The sequence below is a fragment of the Chanos chanos genome, chromosome 13 (assembly GCF_902362185.1).
Source record: "Chanos chanos chromosome 13, fChaCha1.1, whole genome shotgun sequence".
In the NCBI taxonomy this organism is placed as follows: Eukaryota; Metazoa; Chordata; class Actinopteri; order Gonorynchiformes; family Chanidae; genus Chanos; species Chanos chanos.
The window spans coordinates 23,128,767-23,139,495 of NC_044507.1; the positions used below are offsets into that span (position 1 = coordinate 23,128,767).

General features: G+C 42.9%; 1 protein-coding gene across 1 annotated transcript in view; it reads left to right on the top strand.

The window, feature by feature from the left end:
- The window catches only part of syt3 (synaptotagmin III), a 36,294-nt gene extending 32,897 nt beyond the window's left edge, over window positions 1-3,397 (top strand). The window contains exons 9-10 of the mRNA XM_030790377.1: window positions 653-782; window positions 3,311-3,397. Of these exons, the coding sequence (XP_030646237.1) occupies window positions 653-782; window positions 3,311-3,397 (217 nt within the window). The remainder of the gene's footprint in view (window positions 1-652; window positions 783-3,310) is intronic.
- The last annotated feature ends 7,332 nt before the right edge of the window (window positions 3,398-10,729 follow it).

A 10,729-nucleotide genomic window follows, 5' to 3' on the forward strand; every position in this document is an offset into this window, starting at 1 on the left:
CCTCCGGTTTGGCAGGCTGTTACATACCTGGTTCTTCCTCCGGTTGTGGCAGGCTGTTACATACCTGGCTGTTCCTCCGGTTTGGCAGGCTGCTACATACCTGGCTGTTCCTCCGGTTTGGCAGGCTGCTACATACCTTGCTGCTCACTTGCAGAACTCCCCTCTCTCTCCCAAAACGAGGGCAAGCTTTACCTTATTGTTATAGGAGAGCGACTATTCCTGAGGGGAAATATCCCTGTGGAATCTGTACATTCAGTCAGGAAGTACGGCTGTTTCTCCATTAGTCCCTGATTAGAGTGCGAACACAGACTGGTATCTAGGCAGGCAGGTTTGCCTGTGTCAGCCCATCTCTGTGATCAGGCTGTGTTCACTCACCCTGTGCCGCCTCAGTGTTCTGTTTAGTTTTGGAAGAGTCACCAGGGTTACCTCTATCACCACAGGGCACTGTTTAGAGCCAGATAGCGCTCTCTCTCTCTCTTTCTCTCTAACTCTCTCTCCCCCCTCTCTGACACTGTCTCTCTCTGACTCCTAGGATCATGTCCTGTGCCGATACAGGACGAACACCAGAATTTCTCTTGTGTTTTTTATTTCTCTGTAATGATGTGATTGTAATGTGTGTGTGTGTGTGTGTGTGTGTGTGTGTGTGTATCAGTATTGGCCATAATGAGGTGATCGGGATGTGTCGCGTGGGCAGTGATGCAGAGGGACCTGGGAGAGAGCACTGGACGGCCATGCTTGCAAATCCACGCAAACCCATCGAACACTGGCACCAGCTGCTGGAGGTAAGTAACTGTGTGTGTGTGGATGTGTAAATAACTGTGTGTGTGTGGGTATGTGTGTAAATAGCTGTGTGTGTGTAAATAGCTGTGTGTGTGTGGGTATGTGTTTGTAAATAACTGTGTGTGTGTGGATGTGTAAATAACTCTGTGTGTGTGTGAGTGTAAATGAGAGACAGTCATATTTAGGTAATGCAGTGTAGAGTAGCAGATTTCAGTGTAATTTGACACAGTATAGTAATGTCATATTAAAACATGTTAATAATCATGTAATAACAGAATAGCAATGTTCCCAGCAGTGGAGATCAACTGACATTAATGTATTTCTAGTAACATTTCAGTATTTTATTAGCTGTTCTTAAATCAATTACTATATTTAAAAAAACTATGAGTTATTTATAATTATTTACAGATTATAAGTAAACTGCTAAATAAGTTGTAATTATATTTATGTTTTACCAACTGTATTCCTGTTGCTTAAAACATACTTTCTATCTCTTGCACAACAACTGATCTATCAAAAAAACCACAAAACCGAGGCGTTTTTTTGAACTGGACATTGCTCCTGAAATACAGCCTCATTCTCACTCTTTAAGTGTGGATGGAAGGGCTAAATGGAGAAATAATTACGCATTTTCAAATGTATCTGGTTTAGTGTGGACAGCGCCTCGGTTCTCACTCTCCATTGATAGGGTGTAACTATAGCTCCACGTTACAGCCAGTGGAGACAGTGTAACTATAGCTCCACATTACGGCCAGTGGGGACAGTGTAACAGTGTAACTATAGCTCCACATTACAGCCAGTGGAGACAGTGTAACTATAGCCCCACATTACAGCCAGTGGAGACAGTGTAACTATAGCCCCACATTACAGCCAGTGGAGACAGTGTAACTATAGCCCCACATTACGGCCAGTGGGGACAGTGTAACAGTGTAACTACAGCTCCACATTACGGCCAGTGGGGACAGTGTAACTATAGCTCCACATTACGGCCAGTGGAGACAGTGTAACAGTGTAACTATAGCTCCACATTGCGGCCAGTGGAGACAGTGTAACTATAGCTCCACATTACGGCCAGTGGAGACAGTGTAACTATAGCTCCACATTACAGCCAGTGGGGACAGTGTAACAGTGTAACTATAGCCCCACATTACAGCCAGTGGAGACAGTGTAACTATAGCCCCACATTACGGCCAGTGGGGACAGTGTAACAGTGTAACTACAGCTCCACATTACGGCCAGTGGAGACAGTGTAACTATAGCTCCACATTACGGCCAGTGGAGACAGTGTAACAGTGTAACTATAGCTCCACATTACAGCCAGTGGAGACAGTGTAACTATAGCCCCACATTACAGCCAGTGGAGACAGTGTAACTATAGCCCCACATTACGGCCAGTGGGGACAGTGTAACAGTGTAACTACAGCTCCACATTGCGGCCAGTGGAGACAGTGTAACTATAGCTCCACATTGCGGCCAGTGGAGACAGTGTAACAGTGTAACTATAGCTCCACATTGCGGCCAGTGGAGACAGTGTAACAGTGTAACTATAGCCCCACATTACGGCCAGTGGAGACAGTGTAACAGTGTAACTATAGCTCCACATTACGGCTGGTGGAGAGTCAATAAAGCTGCATATTAGGGTGCCGCTATTTGTCTTTGTTATTTGCGCTGCTCTGTCTCCACAAAGCTGTGACAGAGTTGAGTGTGTATTTGCATGAAACCATTTTGGGAGCTGAGGTGGAGAAGCGATGGAGGGGGAGAGTGTAAAACATTAATTGATGTAAGACAGTATTAAATTTGCATGTCAAGCATTTTCATAGTTCCTGAAAACATCCTAAGGCTCCATGAGTGTCATGTGACTAGAGATTTTGTGAGAGAAGAAACATTAGTAAAGTTACACCGTATCATTTCACATTTAAAAAGAAGATATTCTAACTTCAGCCTATGTTGTATGCCTTATACCAGAAAAAGTTCATTTGCAATCTATTAACAAATGTTCAATCATTTACCAGTCACTGTCAAATATTTTATAAGTGCGTTAATATTTAATTCATCATTAACTGTTAGTTTAGAAATTGCTTGTGTATTCTGTTTTTTAAAAACTGTTACCTTTATTTATTTAGTTTATAATGTAGATAGAATTTACTGTGTATGTCACTTTTAATGCTTTGGCAAATGAATAAGATGAACGGAGTGATAAATGAAAAAAGAGAAAGAGCGAGAGAGAGAGAGAGAGAGAAAGAGAAAGAACATGTGAATATCAAGAATATTCTCTTGATCTTCAGCCAAAGTGTTTCTTTCCTGTCGCTGCATAAATGTTCACATACTGAACAAAAGCAACAGGGACAGTTTTTTAGTGCAATGGCTCCTATTTTTCACCAAGATTCTCATAACAATTAGTGACATCTCATTAAACGAGTGATGACTGACGTGTCTTTAAACCCACGATGATCGACATCTCTTTGAACCAGCTCTGATTGACATCTCTTTGAACGAGTGATAATTGATTATTTCTGTTTTGGTTCCTCAGGAGAAGACCATGAACACCTATGTGTCGAAGAGTACCACTTCCACCACCAAACCTCACATTGTGGTGGACAGCCCACACTCAGAATAAAGATGTATGTACACACGCACGCACACGCACACAAACACACACACACACACACAAACAGCCACATCAGAAACAGTCAATGTTCTATTCACAGACATGTTTGTAAGTGTAAGTGGAGTGTGTGAGTATTGGAAGCTTGGGACTGATTCATGTGTAGAAGGGAACAGATTTGTTCTACACATTACTGCTTCTCTAATGAATACTTATGTTTTCCTATGATGTCTCATTAACAGTGGTCACCTCTCTCTCTTTCTCTCTCTGCTTTACCTTTCTGGATTTCTCTTTCATTTCCTCTTCTTTTTTTCCCCGCAGGTCAACGTTATCTTTTCAGGTCTTGACCATCACGCTTTCTTTCCATCTATGAATAATTCTCTCCATCAAAGAAAGAAACAGAGGAGCGTGAGGCTAGCGCTGTTCTGTCACAGCTAAATCAAAGAGACCCAAGTATTTTATGGAGATAACACGATGTAGACTAGGCATTTCACCCTGCGCATGCGTGCGCGTGCACACACACACACACACACACACACACTCACACATACATACGCGCACACACACACACACACACACACTCACACCACACATATATATGAACATACACCAGCACAAACACACATAGCTTAACACAGTGACCACACATATTGAACAGATACCGTGACATAATCTTAAACATATACATTAGAGAGTGAAATGTTGGATTGTGACTATGGCAGTGAATGATCTTTTCAGGAGGATTATGATACACATTCCTGCTCCTAACAAATAATCTTATTCCAAAATGAGCCGGAAAAGAACTATACTTTTTAGAGACTTCTACGCAACCAGGCCACAAAAGGTCTGCCTTGCCTTGGACCCTTAGTCTATGTGAGTGGATTTAGTGGTCATGTATGTGTGTGTGTTTGTGTGTGTGTGTGTGTGTGTGTGTGAGTGACTGTGAATGCCTCTACAAAGCGTTTGCATAAGGACACTCGTCTGCAGCTAAGGAATAGCAAAGGAGTGTTTGTGGACAGTCTGTCTGCAGTCTAGACGCCTGCGGCATACGTCTGACGGGAGGAAGAATAGACGACATCATCATCTTCATTTGTGTTCTGCGGGGAGGAGATCAGAGGATGGAGCCACTGGCCAAAGCATGCCTGTGTCCCTCTGTGTCTGACTCTGTCTCCGCCTCTCCTCTCCCCTGTCACCCTCAGACCTGGGTTCTATCATCTCTATCCTTTCTGTTGGTTTAAAGACATAATCACTGAGAAGAATCAATGCACTCCTGTTTTTTTCTCCACAAATCATAACCTGTTGGAGTCCTTTCAGAAGGAGACTGAACAATATGTGTGTGTGTGCGTGTGTGTGTGTGTGTGTTGTGGGAATATGTTTCCATTTAACACACACACAACGGCAAACTGTTAACACCCAGAGGATTCTCCAGAGGGCCTGTGATTGATTTGAAATATTACCAGAGGACCCAAACTAGGACGGACTTGCTCGAATTTGCCTGGAAACGTCCTTTGGGGAAAGGATTTTGCCATAGCATTTTATTTTTGTACCATTTTAGGATATTTTCCTTTTTTCTGTTCTCTCAGAGATTTTTTTTTTTGAACGAGAGCGTGTTCATGTCATTATGCCTTCGACACAAGGACGACTGCAGAAGGACACACGCGTTAATCTTGTTTTTCTGTCTCTGTATCGAAGTCTCTGTGGGAGTGCTCTTTTGTATAAATATCTTATTGTTTGTTTGCCTGTGTGTGTCCGTATGTGTGTCACTGTGACCCTGTGTCCAGCCTCCCTCTCCAAACCACACCCACCATCCTTGCCTCTGCCCATCTGAAGACCATCCGCAAACTCCTTTCTCAAAAAACAGGACAAAAAAGTGTCTACTGTACTGTGTCTTAGAGGAGCCACTCGTTGCGTAGGACCTGTGGCAGTTGGTAGGATGTAGGATTCAGGGCAGTATCGTAGGGCTTTATAGGACAGATGTGCTGTTGTTCCGTCTCTGATGTTTCTCCTGTCCAGCTGTCTGCTCTTCGCAAGAGCCCTTAGCTTGGTCTGTGTTCTCGTGCTGACCGTGTGCTTCTGTTTGTAACTGTGTTCTCTATGTCTGAGGGATAGTTTAACACTGGTGTTCATAGTGACAGAAGAGTAAAGCATTGAACATGCTTTGATTATCTTTGAGAGAGGGAAGAAATAGACCAACCAAATCTCTTTATGCTGAATGGCACTACCTTCTGTATCCAAACATTCCTCTCAAACAGGGAGAGAGAGACAAGAGTGGGGAGGACTGAGCCCTCCCAGTGTGTCTGTGCTGGGATTACCACCATATCTCCATCAGTATTATCACCTTCCACTACCATAGCCAACCCTGTTACTGCACTGCCTCATGTAAACCTGTAACCATGACAACTCAGAGCGGCACTGTTGAATTACTGTTCATTCACTCAGTCTGTTTCCCTGTACCTTTTTCTTTCTCTCCAATGTGCTCATCGTAAACCTCACTCACACGCTAAAAAAATCTTTCACCTCGGTACCACTCGACACCCTCTCACCTTCAGAGTCGTAAAGCACGTCTTGTTTTCAGAGGGCCTATTGATCAACCCACACACACAAGATGTGTTATTGATTTATTGATCTTGTGTTCTTGATTTATTGATTATTCTGTGTATCTGCCTTGAATCTATAGCACAACTTCTCCCATTGCCCCTTATTACTGAGCCGATGGAGGGATTCTCTCTCTCTCTTTCTCTCTCTCTCTCTCTTTTTCTCTCTATCTCTCTCTATCTCTCTCTCCTTCAGTACAGGGATCCCCACTCATCATTTTTTATGTCTCTTCCCTCTCTCTCCTGTCACTCTTCACCTGCTCCCTCTAATGATGTCTCCCAACCTCTGGCTTGACCTTAGCATGCCCCCTTAGTCCCCCCCCCACCCTCTCTCTCTCTCTCTCTCTCTCTCTCTCTCTCTGGTTGTCTCCTTCTCTCCTCTGTTGCTGTCAGTGTCAGTACAGTCTGGAATGACTGTGGAGAAATGTGTTTGCATGCCTATATTCACATGAATGATGTCAACATGATGCTATGATAATGAAATGAGTGATGCTCTATTGCAGAAACTGACAATGGACTTGATACTAATATTACTAATGACAAACATGGTGAACTGCTCATTCTGTGGAGTCATAGCTTTGTTATTTCTGTAATAACTTTCTTCAGTCAGTATAAATGTTATTACTGTAATAACTTTCTTCAGTCAGTATTAATGTTATTACTGTAATAACTTTTTCAGTCAGTATTAATGTTACTACTGATTTTAGTTGTTAGTTTGAATTTCTTTTCTTTTCTTTGATTTTATATTTTAATTTTTTATGAGTTATGACAAAACTGAGAATTTGAAATTAGGGCAAGAAAAGAAATGAAGTCAGGGCGATCTTTTCAGACAAAAAAAAAAAAAAAAAAAGAAGTAGAGAAATGATGGCGATGATGAAGATGATGTGAATGATGATGGTGATGATCCTTTAGGCATAAGCAGTGATGGCTGAAATAAATGATGTATACCAGAACATTCTGCTGGACCATTTACTATTGTTCTATGTGTGTGTGTGTGTGTCTGTCCATACGTACGTGTGTGTGTGTGTGTGTGTGTGTGTGTGTGTCTGTCTGTCCATACGTACGTGTGTGTGTGCGTATATTGTATGTAATTATTTAGGTTATTTGTCATAAATCCTGTATATGAGATTTCTCCTGCAGTACAGAGCTGGCCATTTGATTGTTTGTGTAATTCCACCCCCCCCCCCCCCATCTATCCATCTATCTATCTATCTGTCTGTCTGTCTGTCTGTCTGTCTGTCCTCTCTGATCTCTCACTCTGTCTTTTCTCCCTGTGTAATTTTTCAGGTCCCAGGCTTTGGCTGTGTGGCCTGTTTTCTCTAAAGCATGTGGAAAATTAGAGAGTGAGGTTTGAATTTGTGATGCTTCTGCCTTCACTCACATTAAGAGTTTAATTCACAAGAATAGTTCTGTTATGAGTCTCAAGCTGGACTGAATGACATCTACACATCTGATGTGAATTAGTGGAAGGAACTCAAGACAACAGGACTTCATCAGTGGAAAGGGTCGATGACCCGGGAAATGATGGCACTCCGCGTGCCTTTACTGTGCGTAAGAGAAGGCCTTCACTGTGTGTCTGGGGGAGATCCAGCAAAGAACTGTCAAAGGTTACACATGACGTAAGTAAGAAGTGTTGAAGCAGCCGAGAGATGGAGAAAAAGAAAGGGGGAAACAGAAGAGAGAGAAAGAGAAAGGGAAAGAAAGATGTGTAGAGTATTGAAATGCACATATTCATGCAGTACATGCATGAATATGTGAGTCACAAACGTTGTCTCGACAGAGAGAGAGAGAGAGAGAGAGCGCCCCGCTGGAGGAGAGGGTTGTGTATAGACTCTCTCTTCCCAGGGTAGATCAGTAGAGTACAACACAGTGAATGGTGATACACCGGTTAGCACCGCTGCCTCTCCCCTGACCAAACACCACTGGGGCTGCAGTCTCCATGGCAACATTCCCATAGTGCAAAAAAAATCATTTAGTCGGAAAGACATTTCACTCAGCTCAGTGAACTGAGAGAGTGGAGGAGGGGGGAAGGAGAGAGTGAGAGAGAGTGAGAGAGAGAGAGAGAGAGAGAGGGAGGAAAGGATGGAGGAAAAGAGAGAGAGGAGGAGGGAATGGAGAGAGATACACTTCAGGGGGTGGTTGCTATATGGAGCTGTTTATATTGCATTGAAAGGAGTAGCTGGAGTGAGACTGTTAGCATTATAACACTGACACGGCTTTGGCTTCTTTGGAGGACACAAATCAGCCCTGTTTTCATTTAGGCTGTTTTATCAAACCATAACACTAACATGCTCACCTAACTGTCACTTCCTATGAAAAATACGACATGAAACACCCACAAACACCCAGTATATGCGTCTTTAAGGCAGTGTAAGGCTGTATAAGGCTGCGTATGACTGTGTGTGGCTGTATAAGGTTGTGTATGACTGTGTAAGGCAGTGTCTGACTGGGTATGGCTGTGTAAGGCAGTGTATGACTGTGTAAGGCTGTGTATGACTGTGTAAGGCTGTACATGACTGTGTATGACTGTGTCAGGCAGTGTATGACTGTGTAAGGCAGTGTCTGACTGGGTATGACTGTGTAAGGCAGTGTATGACTGTGTAAGGCTGTGTATGACTGTGTATGGCTGTGTAAGGCTGTACATGACTGTGTATGGCTGTGTAAGGCTGTGCATGACTGTGTGTCACTGTGTATGGCTGTGTGTGGCTGTGTATGGCTGTGTGTGGCTGTGTAAGGCTGTGAAAAGTTGTGTATGACTGTGTAAACTCTGAGCTATCTGACAGGAAGGCTCCATATGGCTCCAGTCTCAACCAGCAGGCTGGGGTGTGTGTGTGTGTGTGTGTGTGTGTGTGTGTGTGTGTTATCTGGAGGAAATCTCCAGAGAGACTGTATTGTACATCCAAAAATAAGCAAGTGTCAGGGCACAGTGCATCTCCACTCCCACACAGTCTCACAGGCGTCATGAAGAGCAGAGCAGAGCCTCTTCTGCAGCAGCACACCTGCACCAGGCCAGCTACCACAGCGACTGTTTATCACAATCACAGGGTTCTCAGTACAGCACTACTCTCACTGCAGATAACTTCCTCACTAATCTGCCCTTTCTCGCCTTTTCAGTCATTCAGTAGGAATGAATGATTGCACAGATATGATCATTTGACCAATCTTGTCCTCAGGATCACTGTCTTCATAGGTTTGTAGCAGTATTAGTTCTACCACTCGCTTCAACAGAGGCCATCTTTATCACTGCCCTTTCCATGCCACCCATGGCTCCTTTCCATTCACTGCTATTCATAACTCCAGTTCTCTGCAGGGTTTTATCACTTACACACTGAAATGGCTTCAGTGAACTGAAATTCCACAACTACTGCTGTAGCTGACAAAAGAAAGACTCTGTCAACAGTATAATTCACCTGTTTTCATACACATTCCATGGCTCTTAAAGCATTTACATTTTATGACACCATTACAAACAAAGTTAATTTAGCTGAACACAATTAACACACAACACTGAAGAACTCTGGGATAAATAAAACATTCATACGCTTTGGAAAAATGGATGCCAAACGTGATGAAAGGAGGTGGGTGAGGAAGAGGATGAGGAGGAAGAAGCGGAAGTGGAAGGGCAGGAAAAAACATCTCGGACGAGATTCATGCAACGGTGGTCGACTCTGGTTGATGTGTACACAGATGACAGTATTCTGCAGGGTTTAATGTTTACAGTGGCTGTGCTGAAAAAGCATAGGAGTACCGAATCATTAACTGTTTCATATTATTAATGTCAGTGTATTGTAGTGATCTTATTAATATTTTCACGCAAGACAAAAGTAATGAGTAACGAGACTATTCAAATTTCAGTAATTGTAATTGTGTTAGTTAATTTGAAAAGGTGATCAGTTACATTACTCATTACTGCCAAATGTAGTGGAATAACAGTGATGCATTACTTCCAACACTGGTTATAAGTTACCAATTACTTCTTTAAATTGTAATGGGATTACTTTACTTGTTACTCCATTTGAAAAGTCTCATTACTTTAGTTTTAGAGAGTAACTCAAAAGTACAAATTCCCCAATTTACCTCATAAAAATACAAGGACAAACATCATAGTCCTTTCATTACTTTATTTTCAATGCAAAAGCCTAGTGCAAAGTCTGAACACAGTTAAAGGCATAACTTATCGGCCTTTAATTAGAAAACCGTGTAGCCAATACTGGTTGGAACAGCCTACACCGTTCAAATGACACATCAGATACGGTGGCTAACTACCAGTAGCTGCTGAGGTAGCTAGTGATATGTTTTGGTATCATCATCAGCCAGTGTTCTGGCCAGTTGTGCTGCTTTGTCGAGAAATGCTATCGTAGCGAGTCTATCCCTAACCCTAGCCCTGACCTTAACTATAGGCGCAGGTCGATAGGCAGTACAACTCGTCAGAACACCAACAGCTGCGTGACCTGTATGTCGTGATTAAAAGTAACATTAAAGCGCTCCATATTATTGTCCTGTTTGGCTGCACTGTATTTTTGGGTTTTCTCAAATGTAGCAGACCTGGGTAGCTAGCTAACTAACCAGTTGTCGGTCTTGTCCCAATTAATGGGAGCAACTGTCAAGGACCCAACCTCTCCTTAGTGACAGTGGTCAGTCATATTATAGCTACACAAGGTGAACAGGTGTGTGTCGCATCACGGCTGCTTCTATAATCATGTATTTTAACATCGCTGGAGCACTGTATTGACCAATTAGCACCCAGGAC